The 17682-nt window shown below is 38.3% G+C and overlaps 1 protein-coding gene across 5 annotated transcripts in view; it reads left to right on the plus strand.

Annotated features, from left to right (window-relative positions):
- Acaca (acetyl-CoA carboxylase alpha) overlaps nt 1-17682 on the plus strand; it is a 268884-nt gene that overhangs the window by 192893 nt on the left and 58309 nt on the right. For all 5 annotated transcript variants that reach the window (XM_006983168.4, XM_006983169.4, XM_006983170.4 and 2 more), the window contains 2 exons: nt 10020-10289; nt 14255-14352. In XM_006983168.4, the coding sequence (XP_006983230.1) occupies nt 10020-10289; nt 14255-14352 (368 nt within the window). The remainder of the gene's footprint in view (nt 1-10019; nt 10290-14254; nt 14353-17682) is intronic.

Consider the following 17682-nt stretch of genomic DNA (forward strand, 5'->3'; position numbering starts at 1 on the left):
AAAATGCTCAAATAGGAAATAAAGTAATATAAATTAAAATTGAGAGGCTAGCTGCCATCATGACTGATATCTTCATTTCTGCTTTATATTCTCAGGGGTGAAATGGTGGGGATACTGGATTTTAGGAATTCAGCTTTGAAACTACTTAGCCTACCTATATCTATTTCCATATTTAATTATCATTTAACTGTTTACAGTGTGCTATCATCCGTTATTATACTTATTTAAATTGTGTGTGTGTGTGTGTGTGTGTGTGTGTGTGTGTGTGTGTGACGGCACACAGGTGGATATCAGATGACAGCTGTGGGAATTGTTTCTTCCCTTTGACCATGTGTGTCCTAGGTCTCAAACTCAGGTTAGCAATCTTAGTAGCAAGTGCCTTTACCTACTGAACTTCTTGACAAGCCTTCTTGAATTTAATAATAAAATTCTTTAAACAATATAGAAAAATATGAAGGAACATCAAATATCAAGCACTAAGATCCTACCATTGTGACTGTGCTTCTCCATTTGAGGCTGTATTTCTTTGAAAGTTTTTGTTGTTGGTTTGATTTTTTTGAGACAGGGTTTCTTTGTGTAACAGTTCTGGCTGTCCTGGAACTCACTTTACTCACTACATAGACCAGGCTGGCCTCAAACTCACAGAGATCCACCTGCCTCTACCTCCTTAGTGCTGGGATTAAAGGTGTGCGCCACCGCCGCCGCCGCCGCCGCCGCCACCACCCAGCTTCTTTGAAAGTTTAATTTGAGCATTAAAGAATGTTTCCCAGCATTTGGGAGGCAGAGGCAGGCATATCTTGTGAGTTCAAGCCCACCTTGGTCTACACAGTGAGTTCTAGGACAGCTAGGACTATGTGGAGAGACTCTGTCTCAAGAGGAAGAGGGAGAGAGAGTAAGAAAAAGGAGAAGATGATGGTGATGATGACAGGCCCGGGCCTTTCCATCCTTACCAAAGAGTTGGTGGATGTGACGATTAATCTTCACTGTCAGCCTAACAGGTACTAGAATCACCTAGGAGATACTCTCTGTCTCAGACTCACACATGTTTGGGGTGTTTCCAGAGAGATTTATCTTCTGAGGGAATTCCTTTCTGAATGTGGTGACCCATTTCCCATGGAATATGGACTTCCATTGATGTGCTATCTGCTTCCTGACTACAGACAGACAGTGTTACTTTCTTTTTCGTTCTTTTTTTGTTTGTTTTTGTTTTTCAGACAAGGGGCTTTCTCTCAGAGAAATCTTTCTGCCACCATGCCTATCTAGTTAGTGTATCCCCTCTTAAACCTGAGCTGAAAAAAAAACTCCTCTTAAGTATTTGGTCAGTATGATGAGAAAAGTAACCGAAACAACTTGGCTTATCATGAACTCATTCTCATGGATCCCGTTGTTGTCTAAAACTGCCTGGAGAATGTTTGTGGACTTGAGTACAAAAATGATTGCTTGTTTCTCCTGAACATGGGACCCAAGTTTTTTTTTTTTTTTTTTTTTTTGGTTTGGCACTATGTTTTTATATATTGTTTTTTAACTCAACCTCAAAATAGCTTCAAGAATATGAAGTTAATCTAGATAAATTGTATTATGTTTAATTCTTTTGAAATTAGCTTGCCTTTTAAAATCCTGAATAAAGTCAGTATTGTCTTGTTAGTTATGTGTTAGAAAAGCAGCTTGTTTGAATTGTGCTGAACTGCAGGTGAGCTCTGGAAGAGCACTTAGACAAGTAGAAGACCAGGGCTGGAGATCTGGCTCAGCCATTACAGGCAGTCTCCCAAACAAAAATATAAGAAAAGTAGAAGACCATGAACTCTGAACTTACTGAGGAATCACAGCCACCGATCTATGCCTGAAGACAGGAGAACATCTTTAAGTACTTGAGATCTTCAGTAGAAGGGGATCATGCAGTTAACAGGCAATGCTTCTAGAACTGCAGTGGCCTACTTGGTTAACTTCTGTATCAGTCAATCCCGTGCCCTATTTCTCAAGAACCATTGGTGTGTGTGTATTTCATGGCATGTTTAACAAAACTAAAATACTGAGTATAGATATATAAAATTATTATGGCTTCATGTCTGTAAATATCATAAGGAGAAATTATTCCCTAGTGTAAGATTATTATTATAATCTTTAGTTGTATTTTTATATAGTTGAAATTTTTTTCCTATAACAATGATACTTACTCTCATGTCAACTTTTAATGAGAGGGATTGAGGTTGCTTTACATTTTTAAATTAAGCATAAAAACTAAGTTTTCAGCTGTCAGGAAAGTTGTCTTGAGCTCATGTGATTGTATGACATTAGGCAGTGAAACATGCTGTATCTGGCAGATCACATAGCATGGAAAAGCATTAACTATTTTCAGCATAGTTTGCACGAACAGGAGAAATTAAGTCAAATACCACATTGTTTTGTGGCACACGCCTTTAATCTCAGCACTCTGGTCTATAGAGCGAGATCCAGGACAGGCACCAAAACTACACAGAGAAACCCTGTCTCAAAAAAAAAAAAATCTTTTAAAAGCTTTTAATATTTTCTGTATTTTGTTATTTTTATTATGGCACTTTTTGATAGTTTCTCACTTGAAGCATAGCTTTAATTTGCTATATCTATATTTAAAAGAACAAAAGGTAAATTTTGATATAAGTACCTCGAAAGAAGTTCAGGTTCAAGTTCATTCTCTCTAGGTCTTGTTTTTCTCGTTTGTGATGCTGTGTCACCACTCATCTCAGCTGTCACAGTCTAGGGTTCTTGTGTTGCCACTCTAGAGCCTTGCAGCCAGTCGTCTCCCTGGCATTAGCAGAATTAGACCAGTAGCTATTGTAGACTTTAACATGGAAAATGACAAAACATACCCACCTCAGCCACCTCAGCCACCCCAGCCTGTGCCTGAATCTGTGTGGGAAGTGTTGCTACAGCTGAGCTCCAAGTGTGGAGAAAAGAAAGGCAACTATGGCAAAGCTTCCCTTTCTGCTTCTGCACCCTGGCAGGAGCTGATGGGTGCCCCTTTACACCCTCAAAAGCAAAGCCCTGTCAGGTTTTGCCCCTTAGCTTTGCCTTCACATTTTTCTGTTGAACTTAATGTTACAGTTTTATGACAACACAGCAGCTTTGGGAAATGCCTCTGTGCACTTGTACATTCTAGTCACACTGATAGTACAATTAATGTTGATGTCAATTTTGGTGTTAATTTTGGGTCGTGATTAGTGTTGACACTGTATGTCAGACTAATGGCGTTTATGGGTACCACCAGAATAAATGTTAATATTATCATGTTTTTTTAGTATCTGTTATAGTAACATTAAACCAGGGTCCTCCCTGGAGAAAAAATACATATATGGGTAGATAGATAATGCCTTTCTCTATTGCTGGTGTTACTCAGTGAGAAAATGACATCTCAGGGTAGAATCCTAATCACTGTTTGGAGCATCAGAAATAATGATCACCTCTGATCGGAGGTTGTGAATAATTCATTTGGTTTGATTTTCACGTCTTGTCCAGTGATACTTTTCAAACCAAATGTGTTTCTACAGGAAAATAATGGTTCCACTTCTTATGGAAATACCATGGCACAAATCATTTTACCCACATAAAAACAGTTAAATAAGACTGTTCTCTTCTGCTTGCTTTCCCCTCCCTAGTCCCTCCTCCCTCATTTGAGCATGTTTATTCCAGAATCAGAATGTGGTCAGAGAATTATTTTCTTCCTCAGGACTTGCATAAGGAAAATAAACACTTGTTTCTGCTTCTCTTTACCTGATTCACTGTAGCTCTTTTGGTCCGCCTCCTCTTTTCACCTTAAGTTAATTAGCTTGAATTGATAACCCTAAGCCTAAGAAACCTGCTCATTGGAAGTTTGGTTATGGGGAGATGTATATAGTCTTAAAACTTGACTTGTGGCTACCTACATCAATGAAGCGTACTTTTAAGTGGTAAGTACCTAGGACTACTTGGTTAGTCAGTGCTGTAAACAGGCTTTGGCCAGGGAGAGAATGCTTGTGCTGCCAGTGCCGAGAAACCACTTAGAAACTCATTAGACACAAGCCTGCCCTCTCAGGCAGACAGGCCACACGGTGCCCTTTGGTTGCTTTTGCAGCCTTTCTGTCCTCTTCAGGCTTCAGTCCTGGAGTTTCATTTTTACCAGACTTCATCTACCTAAAATATGAGATGGAAAAAGAATTGGAGAAAAAGAAGACTCGGTGATGAAATTTCCCTTGGCGGTTATTCTGTTAATATACAAGGCTGGTGGTTGTGCTTAGGTGAAGTCAGTGAGTGCTACATTCCTAATCACATTGCCGAGCTGTGTATGTCCTTATAGAATTGCAGTTACTAACATGCAATCTTCATTGTGTATATAATGTGTACCCACATATATAAATTAACTGGACTGAAAAACTTATGGTGTCCTAATTAAATGGGGAAGGGAGGATATAACTGTCTTTTGATGTAATTCTGAATCCTCTGAGACAAAGCTATTCTTAGAATATGTTGAGTCTTTTCTCCTGACTGTTGTAACCCTGCCCCTCACCCCCGTCTTTAAATCAAGGGCAAGAGGAAGCGTTTTTCAACCTAGTGTTCAATCATCAGACGAAGTGTTTTGCATTCAGAAACCATTTTCGGTATCAAATTCAATTTTGTCAAGTGATTAGTTGAGTTTGGTAGCGAATAATTTAAAAACACAAAGCTGGAAATGGCCATGGTGCTTCTGCACAGAGGAAAGCAGTTGCTCTTTTCCAGCTGCCGTCCTCCCAGTGCCTGTGTGTCACAACTGGATTATTGTGTTCATGTCTGCGCAGCTGTTACAGGCCTGGGTCTGTTGACACAGTGTATATTCCTACCCAGGACTGCTAAGAGACATAGGGAAGTGGGGAACTGATACCTTGCCTGCCTATCAGTACTAACGCCCTTTTATGTACATATGTTTGTAAGCTCTTTAGTCCCCTTCAAGATGAAAGGCTCTGTATAAATATAAGCTTTCGATTTTAGTACATGTTTGTAATACATGTGGTACAGTCCTAAATATGTATTTAGCTGATAGGCACTGTTCTTGTCTATTATACAAATATTGACTTTAAAAGTATAAATATGTATTTAACCATCAGACCAGAAAAACACTGAGAAGCAGTTTCTTCTCAGGTAGAGATATTAATATTGTATAAACCTGTGTATACATATGTTTACATTCTACCACAGCACCAGAGAGCACGTCTCTTTTAAAAACAAAATGATATTCCCAACAGCCTAAGATAGTTCTTTCTGTTTGTCTTGAGATAGGCCGTTGCTTTATGACCCTTACTGGCCTGGAACTTAAGCCATCCTCCTGCCTCTGCCTCCTAAAGGCTGAGCTTATGGAGGTGTCTTGCAGTGTAACTCAGTCTTCTTGCCTGCCAAGTACTGGGATTACAGGCGTATACCAACACACTCAGCTTCTAAGAATCTGACTTAACTACCACGGTGCTTTGCCTATTACAGTTATGATATGCATGGATTTTTGTGTTCTTTTCTAATTGTGTGCTACATCATAGTTTTAAATGCTATTCATAATCTTCAAAGCCATCACTTTGTTTTTGAGGCTGAAATATAGAAACAATCAAGAATTCTTAAATTGGCTAAACATTTCTTCCCTGACAGAGACGCTACATTTCTCCTCTTTTTGACACGTCTTTCACCCATAATTCTTACACACACTAAATCCTAGTAGCATGTCCTTCTTTGTACTTTGTCTCCATTCTCCTCTTGCTCCATCTTTGAACGTCTTAGATGTTTGGACTGTCGGGACCATGCACTCAGCAGTTTAATGATTGTAATGCTACTCAGAATACTAACAGTGGCCCAACTATCCAATGTACTTTGCTTCAAAAAAGGTAGGGTGTGTGTGTGTGTGTGTGTGTGTGTGTGTGTGTGTGTGTGTGTGTAAGAAAACAGTTATTCTGCACAATACAGTGAGAGAAGTAGGCATAGCAGAAGCCCAGGTTAGTCTGGAACTTCAAGTTTGTAATCCTCCTGCCTCTGTCTTAGAATGCTAGAATTATAGCTTTACACTATTTTAAAATAATTGTAGATTCAGAAAAGTCACAGAAACAGTGTAGAGAGTTCTTTTTTTTCATGCACTACACACTTGCATGCATGTGTGTGCTGTAATGTGTACTCTACCACTGAACTATATATTCTTTTTTTAATTTATTTTTTATGTACATTGGTGTTTTGCCTACATGTATGTCTATTGGATCCCCTGGAGGTAGAATTACAGGCAGTTGTGAGCTGCCATGTGGGTGCTGGGAATTGAACCTGGGTACTCTGGAAGAAGAGCCAGTGCTCTTAACTGCTGAGCCATCTCTCTAGCCCCGAACTATATAGTCTTTATGTCCCCTTGTATTAACATCATATAATCATAGTAGAACTATCAAAATGAAGAAATTGTCATTGTAAACAGGTTTGTTGTAAATTTCACTATTTTTTTTCTAATGTCCTTTTTCTATTTTAGGATCTAATCCAAGAAGCCACATTGCAGTTAGGGGTCAGTGACATTTATGTTTGTGTTGCAATTAATATTCATCATCCATATTGTATTCAGCTAAAGACAATAATAATATTCTGAAATATACTTTTATAATTTCTCTAGTAAAGAAACAGCATTTCTTTTTCTGTGAGCCTTAAAAAATAAATAATTCACACTAGCTATAAAAACAAGGTACTGGGCTGAGGATATAGCTCAGTGGTAGAGTGTGTACCTAGTATGGGTGGAGCTATGGGTTGATTCCCCAGCACACCCTCCCCCCCCAAAAAAAAGGTACTTTGTGCTCCAGTTTCCTTGTAACAACTACCTTGTATTATGGTAGCAGCTACATTGAGAACATTTATGTACGAGGCTCTATACTACTTTAATGTGCTTTTCACAACAATCCCTTAAGAAAAGTTCTATTTTATAGTTGGGGAAAGTGAGGCTGTTGTGTACAAGGTTTTACAACTAATATGAAGCTGATATTTGGACCAAGACATCTTGACTTATTCACTTAATCTCTTAATCACTGTCAGTGTTTGTCAACTTACAGTGCAGTGCAGCATGTGATAGGTATTATTTGACAAAAGCTATTATTCTTACCTTATAGGTTCACTTAATGGTAAATCTGTAATCTTTCAATATTGGTCATGACCAGTGTTTTAACCCACAGTGTTGACTGTTTACCAAGTATTTCCAACTAGTTTTGTTTGTTTGTTTTAATGAAATGACTGTTCTGTGGGTGATGGCACATGTCTGCAATCTCAGCATTCAAGAGGCTGAGATGGGAGGATTACCATGAGTTTGAGGATAACCCTGAGCTACAAAGTGAAATGCTACCTCAAAAAAAAAAAAAAAAAAAAAAAAAAAGGTTAGTTAGTTCTAGGTGGTATCTGATCTATTACCAAATTAATTTTCTACATGAAGATCTTTGTAAGAGATCAGAGAATACTTTAGGATGGAGAAGCTTTAATAATAAAGAAATGGAGTTTGAATAAAACTTTGAAATGGGTAGGATTCAGATTGAGGGAAAGGAAAGAAAAGGGCAAGCTTTGTATGTTGGATTTGATACAGAGTCCTGCTTCCAGTAATTCATCAAACTCATGGGTATTCTTTGTCTTTCATGTAGGGACATTGAAGTTCAATAAGGTTAAATATATACCAAGGTCACTAAGCTAATAAATGATAGATACCCGATTTAGAGCTTAAGTTTGGTTGACTCCAAAGCCCATGTTTACCCTTATATGCCCTATTGTTTGATTAGCAATGAAATCTAAATTTTAATGTTAATTGAACCACAGATGCTTCCTCATGTGTTCATTGTGCTAACTGAAACTGAATATTTTCTTGTAAGGACCCTTACTGTACTGAGACTGGCCTAACACTCTTAATTCTGTTGTGGTACATTTAATGTAGGAGGTAGGGAGTGGGGACTGATTAATGAGAGAAAGACATTGATAAAAGAATGAGTAACATGTAAAGCCAGATTGAGTGTTATGTGTTTATAATCTCAACACACAGGAGGCTAAGGTGAGAGGACTGTGAGTTCAGGCCAACTTGGACTCCATAACAAGTTCCAAGTCATCCAAAGCTGACCTGCCTTAAAAAACTGAAGAGGGGAAAGAAAAACCATTCTTGGTGCTGTTGCGTTGATACCTAATTAGAAGTCAATTTTGCAAGCATAATGACCTGGCCAGTTGCTGAACTGACTGCCCAAGTGACTCAGGAGTCCCTAGATAATAAGGAAAGATAAGAGTATTATCTGCCTGCCCAGTGCCGCACAGTGACAGTGTTTACATTAACACACAAATGCCGAACTAGATTCTTCAGAGCTTGTATATAAGCTGGCCTAGGTGGCTAAGGTTAATATAGCATAAAATCTGGTGTAAAACCCAATCTTCCTAACTACAAATACACTTACAAGAAAGTAGACAGTGAATAGCTTTTCTTTTCTGAAAAAGAAATGAGTGGTTTAGCTACACTTGACAATGTAGAAAAAAATATTTCTCACCACACATGCATTATATTAAAGCCTTCTTGGTTTTTTGTTTGTTTTGTTTTGTTTGTTTGTTTTGAAATCCAAAATTATCCTGATATTTGGGGTTTTTCTCTGCTGCATTCAGATGGTAGGCTTCTTTTCCCTTATGTGTCTTTAGTGAGCGGAGAGAGTAATACCTTATCTCAGAAAGTGATTGGAATTTTTCTCCTATATTACATCCATTTTGTATTTGGCCAATGGTATGATATATTAAATAGCTTATATTTATCAGTGGATGTTTCATATATATTTCTTAATGCAGAGAATCACAAATAGCTGTGTAGAAAGCTTCAACCAGCCTGATTACAGTGGATGTGCAATTGGATTGAGGAATGTGTACTCAGAGCTTATGATCACTGGCCGAGTTGAATCTGGGTGATGCATGTGGCTTTCCAGGGATGCTGCTATTTACATCTGTTAATGGCCCTTCTTGATGGCCAGTTCCCCAATGAGGTGATATGCAGCAGCCTGGGGATGAGGGACCAAGGCTGCAGATGTGGCTGGGCTCCATTAGGCAGGACCAGAAATGCTCATCTGGTAGGCTTTGTGTTTGGGCATGAGTGGTGGGGGTAGGGAGGGAAGCAGGAGACAGGAAAAAAAGAGAGGAAAAGAATGGAAAGCATTACTTCTCCAGGTATATGGGAAACAGACAGGCAGACATGAAAAACTGCAGCTGTAACTGAGGTGTAAGTGAATAGGAAAGAAATGGGACTAGCAAATAAACAAGTAGGATTGACTAGCTCTCATATAGAAGGGGATTAAAAAGGAGAGGGCTGTGAGAGTTTGAGAAGAGACATGTCACCTCTGTCTTTCAAGTCTGTATCATTTGTTTGTGTGGCTGGTCAGATGCCACTGAACAGAGAACAGAGATTTACATACATCATCGTGCATCAAGAGATTAGCTCTGTGCATCCTTTGGTTTTCTGGAGCTGAAGAAAGCAGCAAGAGTTGCTCTGAAAGATACAGTGCTGAGCAATAGTAAATCCTTGCGGAAATGGAAAATACCTGGACTGAGCCAGGGAAAAATCTTTCTGTCTTTCATAGAGGAAAATAAAAGGGCCCCAGATCACAAAAGTTGGACAGTCTGTGAGAGGTGATGCTCTTTCTATCTCTTATGTACTAAAAAATTCTTGAAACAAATCTCACTAAAGCTGAAAATAGTGTCTTAATGTGCAGTTTGGTAAAATGGACATTCTGGACTTATGTCTGCTGCCATAGCATTCTTCAACATGTAATACTGAGTGCATTTAGATGTGGAGTTTTTCCATTTTCTTTAAGTAAACCCATTGAAGAATCGAGACAACTTTGGAATACACTGTAATAATGTGAAGTAGTGTCCTAGAATGTTTTTCTGTTTTCCATGAAGGAGCTTGGTCCTTTCACAATGCATACCTTCTGAAGGATGTTGCTAAATCTAGGGTCTTACCTTCAAGGGACCTGAAAAGCAAATGCATGTAAGAAGCTGTATTCATTTTGTTTCTGTCTTTGTAGATTGGCATGGTAGCTTGGAAAATGAGCCTTAAAAGCCCTGAATATCCTGATGGCCGAGATATCATTGTCATTGGCAATGACATTACATACCGGATTGGGTCCTTTGGGCCTCAAGAGGATTTGCTCTTTCTCAGAGCTTCTGAGCTTGCCAGGGCAGAAGGCATCCCGCGCATCTATGTGGCAGCCAACAGTGGAGCTAGAATTGGACTAGCAGAAGAAATTCGTCATATGTTCCACGTGGCCTGGGTAGATCCAGAGGATCCCTACAAGGTACAGCCTACAAGGAGACAATACTTCGTGACTCTGTATGTTTATGCATGGGGATGTGTTCATATGTGTGAAAGGAAGAAAGGAAGAGGTTTAAATTTAAAAGGCCACATTTACAAAATTACTTAAGAAAATTCCTTAGGGCCCAGTGAGATGGCTGAAGGTAAGGTGCATGCTGCCAGCCCTGAAGACCTGAGCTCAGTCCCTAGGAGCCACATGGTAGAAGGAAAGAGCCAATTATCATAAGTTCTCTGACCTCCACATGCACACCCACTCCCATACACATAATACACAAAATAAATGTAATTTAAAACAAAACAAGAAAAACACTTTCCTTAAGAGCTCGAGTGTAGCCCAGTGATAGAACACTTGCTTCAAATGCTTGAGGCTCTGAGTTCAGTCTTCACACTGAGAAACACACAACATCAAAACTAAAGACAGCATTTAAGAGACAGGTTTTCAGTATGTTCATGTGGTTTTTTCCTCCAGCTTTTACACAGGTGACTGTTTCTGTGGTTGAACAGTAGATGAAATAATAACAGTGCATTTAGCATGACATATGGTAAACCAAAATATCTATCTTTAAAATATTCCACTGTGGCTTCTGGGACTTCGGAGCAGTTACTAGTCATCATCAAAATCTCTTACATCATCAGTTCTTCACAAACCTGCTTTTCTACTTGGAAACTGTCTCTAGAAACACTAATTCCCTTGTTTCCTTCCCAAGTAGGGACAGTGTTCTCCTTCCCTTGTGCTATTTAGCCTGGAGGGGGAACACTCTATTTTTTAATTCTCATTGCCACTTCCAGACCTTTTTCCCTTGGGGGGTGGTGTGCAGTGGGGGAAATCCCATCTTAAAGTCTCATGTTATCATGCTACTTCTTCTTATTCCCTACCCTTCGATCATAGCCTCATTTTCTTTGCTTCTTTAAAAAAGGAAAATTTACTTTATGTTTTATTGTGTGTATCTGTGGGGATGTGGGGGGGCGTGCATCTGTGCAGGTACCCTTGGAGGCCAGATCCCCTGGAGTTGGAGCTGGAGTTATAGGCAGTTGTGAGCTGCCCAACATAGATTTGGGAACTGAACTCTAGTCCTCCCCAGTCCCCAAATTTATTTATTTCATACACATAAAATGTATATGCACATGGTATATATGAATGTATACCATGTATGTACATGCGCCTGTAGACAATAATGGAACTGGAGTCACAGCCACTTGTGAGCTGCCGTGTAGGTGGTGGGAATTGAACCTGGGTTCTGCAAGAGCACTAACAATAAGTGCTTTTAACCCCTGGACACCTCTCTTGCCCACTTTGCATCTTTTAATTCTAATATATTGTTACTTTCTCCAGTGCTGCTTAGTCATGTGATAATTCTTGGGGAATGCTCTGTTCACATAGATGATCCTTTCTATAACTGGGTAAGATTCTCTCCTCTAATGGTCCCATCCTTGCTCAGTTTCTCTAGAATATGTTTCAAGCATCTCTTTCTTTGCTACCCTTCCATCCTATTGTCCTCAGCACTTCTGAACTCGCCAGATCAGAGTGGTATCCTACACACCTATATAGCAGCAGACAGTGGAGCAAGACTGGACTGCAGAAAGTCATCCTATGGGTTCCATATGCTCAGTCTCTCTATAGTACTCAAAATCCAACGATCCTTTAATGCTACAAATATTGTGATTCTACCACTTTTTTTCTTTCCATTTCCCACTCTCATTTCATTCAAATTGTTTGGTAGGTTTTTATTGTTTGGTTCGGTTTGTTTCTGTTGTTGTTTTGGGGAGCAGTTTTGCTGTTGTCTTAGTTTTGTTTTGTGACAGGTCTCTGTATGTAGCTTTAGCTTGCTTGGGACACACTGTGTAGACGCAGTTGTCCTTGAATTTACAGAGGTCTGCCTGGCTTTGCTGGAATTAAAGGCCTGTACCCAGCTCATTCAACTTGTTTTAAATTCCAAGGTTCATCATAATAACATTATAATTGTCACTTTTTTGTGTTTCTGTTCATTCTGTTTACTCTATGCTTTTAGAAATAAAACCTTTTTAAAAACTAACTTTGTCCACCTCTTCCACATGTGCACCTGCGCAACTGAACACAGATGGAGAAAATGTTCTCTGAGTGGTTCTACTTTTTAAATCTGAGCTTACTAAACTCTTGGATGATGGTTTCACATTTCTTTCCTCAGGACCTCTCCACCCTTTTCTCTTACCTTCTTTCCTACTCAGTATCAGTCCTTCCCAAGATGCTTCCACCCCAGATTCATCCCCAATGCTGCAAGACAATGAAAAGAAGCAAAAAAAAAAAAAAACAAAAAAAAAAAAAACAACACTCCAGCTTGTGTAGATGAGCACTTCTGTGTCTGCTTCCACTCCTCTCCACCTCACTCCTGAGCCTTAATTGAACCATATCCACCCCTTCCTAAAGCCATCCCTCCCTTTACATACAGATACAGATCCCTCAAGTAACTCACTCCCATCCTTCTTTCCTTTAGAGCAAAACTTCTTCAAAGAGTTGTCTGCCCTTGCTGTCTCTAGGCTGTCTTCTCATTTTTTTGAACCCCTTTCTATGAAACTTGCACCTGAACCATTATAATCGAGTTGCTTTTGTCAAGGTCACCAGAAATTGTGTGTTGCAAATTCGACATTGAATTCTCAGTCCTTATCATAGTAGTTTTTTGATGATTCAGCAGCATTTGACACCATTGTTCCCTGCTTTATCTTTTAAAATACTTCTCTTGGTTTTCTATCTATCTTCATGGGTCCTTTTTCTTAGTTTCTTTTCCTACCTTTCAGGTCCTTATATTTAGACTATTTCAAAGTATAATAAAAATGTTCCTTATTTTGATTGTGGTGTTGCTTACACAAGTATACACATTTATCAGAATTCATCAGATTTTGATTAAAGCCATGTATGGTTGCTGAAATCTATGATCCTAAGTCCTCTGGATGCTAAGGCCAGCCTGGGAATCATAGCCAGACAATGCCTCAAAAATATAGTTTATAACAAAATCAATGGATTTTAGTGAATATAAATTATAGTTCATTAAACTTCATCTATAAAGTATATGGAAATCAGTAATGATCACTACTAGCAAGTTTGTGTTTCGTTTGGGTAATATAAGTACCTAGAATTAGTCATAATGGTTGTGCCACATCTCAGTGTACAAAAATTTGCTGATTTACCTGGGTGGTGGTGGCACACGCCTTTAATCCCAGCACTCAGGAGGCAAAGGAAAGCAGATCTCTGTGAGTTTGAGGCCAGCCTGGTCTACAGAATGAGTTCCAGGACAGGTTCCAAAGCTACACAGAGAAACCCTGTCTCGAAAAACCAAAAAAAAAAATTTTTTTTTACTAGCTTGTAAATACATATAGCATGTTAAACATGTATAACATGGTATTTTGCCTTAATTGTAAGTTTGTACGTATATGCATGCAAATAAACCATTAAATATTAATACAGTTTTTGAATATAAATAGAACTTATTGAAGAATGCAGAAGTATAAATTCTGTGCTCAGACTGTTTGTACTGCTTAGACCTCTGGTTTTAGTATTAATTTCCCAGATTTTTGATCCTTCCAGTCACACCCCTCTCTATTTTGATGATGGTATGGATTTGAGTGAAGAGCAGTAATTCATACAGTTCCTGAATCCCGTGTTGATAACTTTAATAGAAGTGTCACTAAAGACCCAGAAATGACCCTTTAACCCTAGTGAAAAATGAAATGAATGGAACATTTTCATAACTGAAATTGTAACTATAGGGTATCTTGTTTCAAGGGCAGACAGTCAGTGACTAAAATATAGGAACTTCATTTTTCAAACTGCCTATGCTAGTGTTCTGTTAGACAGAACTCAAAGGATTTATCATTTTAAAGCTAGCTTTAGAACAAGCTTCATTATATGTTGGACTCTGTCTTGGTAATGTGAAAATGGCAGATAATGAGTTAAAAACTGTTTGTGCTTCACAGGGATACAAGTATTTATATCTGACACCCCAGGATTATAAAAGAGTCAGTGCTCTCAATTCTGTCCACTGTGAACATGTGGAGGATGAAGGAGAATCCAGGTGGGTATTTATATTTCAGATGGATTTGTCCATGATTCTTAAAGGAAAGAGAATATTTCCTTACATTTGTGCTCCTACAACCTTGAAAAGCTCCCTTGCATAATCTAGACATCTTCGATTTGTGCCTTAGCTTTACTACTTATTAGCTGAAGTATCCTGCTATTGATGGAGGCTTTTAGGTAATATTTATATTACTTACTCATTTGAGAAACAATGAAATGTGTAAACAATTCTGAAGAAAAAGTAAAACACCAGCCACAGGCCTTCCCTGAAGCCACAATTATAAATTTATGCTGTTCTTACTGTCTTTTCTATGTTCGTTATCTTTTCTTTCTCTGTAATTGTGATTATAATAGATAAGAATTTCTTTTAAATTCATCCTTTGAACTAAAATTTATTTTAGGGAAATTTCTTATATTCAGATTAGAGTTACATTACAAATAAAGCTAATCTTCCTTTAGAAATAAACATGAAGTTTAATAGTTGCATAATATTTCATCATAATGAATATTAATTCTTTGAACATGCAGGCCATTTCCAGCTTTTCATTATTACATTTCTGAACTGAATATTCCTTTACAGATACTTTTAGGACTGTTCCTAATTAGATTCTCAAGCTTTCTTTGTTCATGGCACCCTTAATATGCCAAATTTTTCCCACTGTATCCATGAGCTAAAACATACACTAATGTTTCTGTGTAAGTAGTTAAATGCAGCAGCTTTAAGTGTTTGTGCCCTAACAGCTTGATCACTTGAATGAAAGAATGCAGCACATGAATTGCAGGAACTGTTTCGTTCTTGAGGGCTTTTGCAAGGGAGGGGTGGGAGATGTTGAAGCACAGGGTGTCATAGAACCTTTTGAGTTATTTTCTAAATGTTTTCAGGTCAAAAGTGCATATTTAAAGGTTTTTAAAATTTTTCAAATTGCCCTCCCAAGATCTGCATCCCCAAGCAGTGAGTATGGGATAGCACTTCTTTTAACTGTGCTCTGTCATTACCGTGTTTTATTTATTGTTAATAAAACAATAATTACTGTATTACAAAATGAGTATTATTTTAAAAACAGCATTTTTTATTACCAGTGAGGATGAACGTTTTGATAATCTCTGTGAAAGTATTTTCTAGAATGTTAATAACTGTACTATTTATTGACTAGTTCTTATACATTCTTGGGTCATTCCCACACTTTTTTAACTATCGCTATATGACATATTTCTCACATTATCTTTTTTTCAAGTTATAATTGGCTGGTGTGGTTTTTGTTTTTTGTTTTTGTGGTGCTGCAGAACAAACCCATGGCCTAGCACATGTTTCCATAATGACTTTAATTTGGATTATATTTGTTTGTGTATATGTATGTGTGTGTGTGTGTGTGTGTGTGTGTGTGTGTGTGTGTGTGTGTGTGTGTGTGTGTGTATAATTTATAAGGATCTTACATCTTTCTCTTTAATTTCCCTAAAAAGAAACATGGTGTGTTTTTCTATTTATGTAAGTGTATTTTTTGATGGTTTATATATTTCTTTGTATGAATTATACCATAGGTTTTCAGACTTCCTTAGTTCATGGCATATTTTGGGTTTGTTTGGTTGGTTAGTTTTTAGTTATGTTTTTCAAAACAGAGTTTCTCTGTTGTAGCCTTAGCTGTCCTGGAACTTCTTCTGTAGACAAGTCTGGCCTCGTACTCATAGAGATCTGCCTGCCTCTGCCTCCTGAATGCTGAGATTAAAGCACTGCCCGGCTTATGGTACCTTTAGTATTTTAAAATTTTTTCACAGTACCTCTGAACTAAACAGAGACCTAATAGTTATTTTTGTTTTTAATTAAGTAGTTGAATGCAAACAGCATCTAAATGTTTCTGTCCTATGAGGTTAATGATCACTTCAATAAAGTAATGCATGTGAATTGGAAAAAAATATCTGAGTTTTGCTTTTCTGGGTAGGGACTTGGGGAGTGTTGAAACAGGGTTTCATGTACCCCAGACTAGCCTTGAACCCACGATGTAGCTTAGGATGGTCTTGAACTCCTATTTCTCATACCTCTGAAACTAGAACCTAGCTAATTCTTAAGTAATTACAGTAACTTAGGAATAGTGTGATGACTGTTTGCAGACTATTCAGACCTTGAAGTCACCTTGCATATAACCACCCTCATTTTTTATTATTCCTTGTTTTTTGTGCAAAGCTCGTGTTTGTTCTACAGAAACTGCAAACACCTGGCTTTGTAAAGATAGTGCTGCATTTCTTTTGACAATATTCTATCTTGTGTTAAGCTGTGAACTTCCTAAAGCTAATCATTCACACAGGGTCTAACAGATATCACGTGTTATAGTATTTTTCTAAAAATATACTGCAATGTCCCTAGGGGTTCACTGTGGTGCCTTGGGATGCCTTGGAACATGGTACGGGCATAGTGGAGTTTTGCCAGCTTCTTCGTGTCTCTTGTAACATAACTCTAGAATCTGAAGTCCAGATGTATAGAAGAAAAGGAATTGGGAATTACTTGATATTGGGAGAGGCTAAAAATAGAAAGCTAGTGCAATCTGAGAAGCAGAGATACAGTCACAGACCACAGCTAAGACAAAGAAATGGAATCAGTGGAGGGCTGGACAGAGAGGAGCATAAAAATACAGGGATGGGTAGTTTAAGAGCCATTATGGAGCGGTTATTTTATTATTTTAGTTTATGAAAATTAAAATAGAACATAATTCCTGCCCTGTGCCAGGAACAATAAATCATTCATGTCCATCTCCGCTTCCGGCCTTGTACTTTCCATGTGTGTGTATGGTGCGGTGGAGCCTTCCTTTTATTAGCTCTGTTCCCCATCTCCATTAACCATTGTCAGCTACCCCTCCTAATCCCCTGCTGGGAAGACAGGTAGTTGAGTGACTCCCACTAGATCCACTGGATGTTTTCTGGGCAAATTGGTCAGCATTTCACTTGTGTGCATACATCACACCAGTCCCTTCAAAGAACCATAGCCAGGACTCCTTACCAATATACTTGCTATTTGTAAGGGGGGAATACATTGTTTTGACCTTCCTCTTTATTCTAATTTTTGAAAAGGAGAGAGATGAGAATTTCCATTTCTTCTCTATTTGTACTTTTATTCCTATATAAAGTTGTCCAAAATAATTTAGTGGCTATGGCATATGTTGGCCCTGCTTTTTTTAAATGTGTCCAAGGGTGAAAGAAAAGGCTTTTAAAATCAGAGATGTGTGATGCCATCTTGTTGCTTTACCTGTTGTGTCTTCCATACCTTAGAAGTAGATACTATGATCCCCATTTTACAGAAATTATCCTGAGCCATACCACTGTTTGTATCAATGAACTT

Source organism: Peromyscus maniculatus, chromosome 8, assembly GCF_049852395.1.
Source record: "Peromyscus maniculatus bairdii isolate BWxNUB_F1_BW_parent chromosome 8, HU_Pman_BW_mat_3.1, whole genome shotgun sequence".
NCBI lineage: Eukaryota > Metazoa > Chordata > Mammalia > Rodentia > Cricetidae > Peromyscus > Peromyscus maniculatus.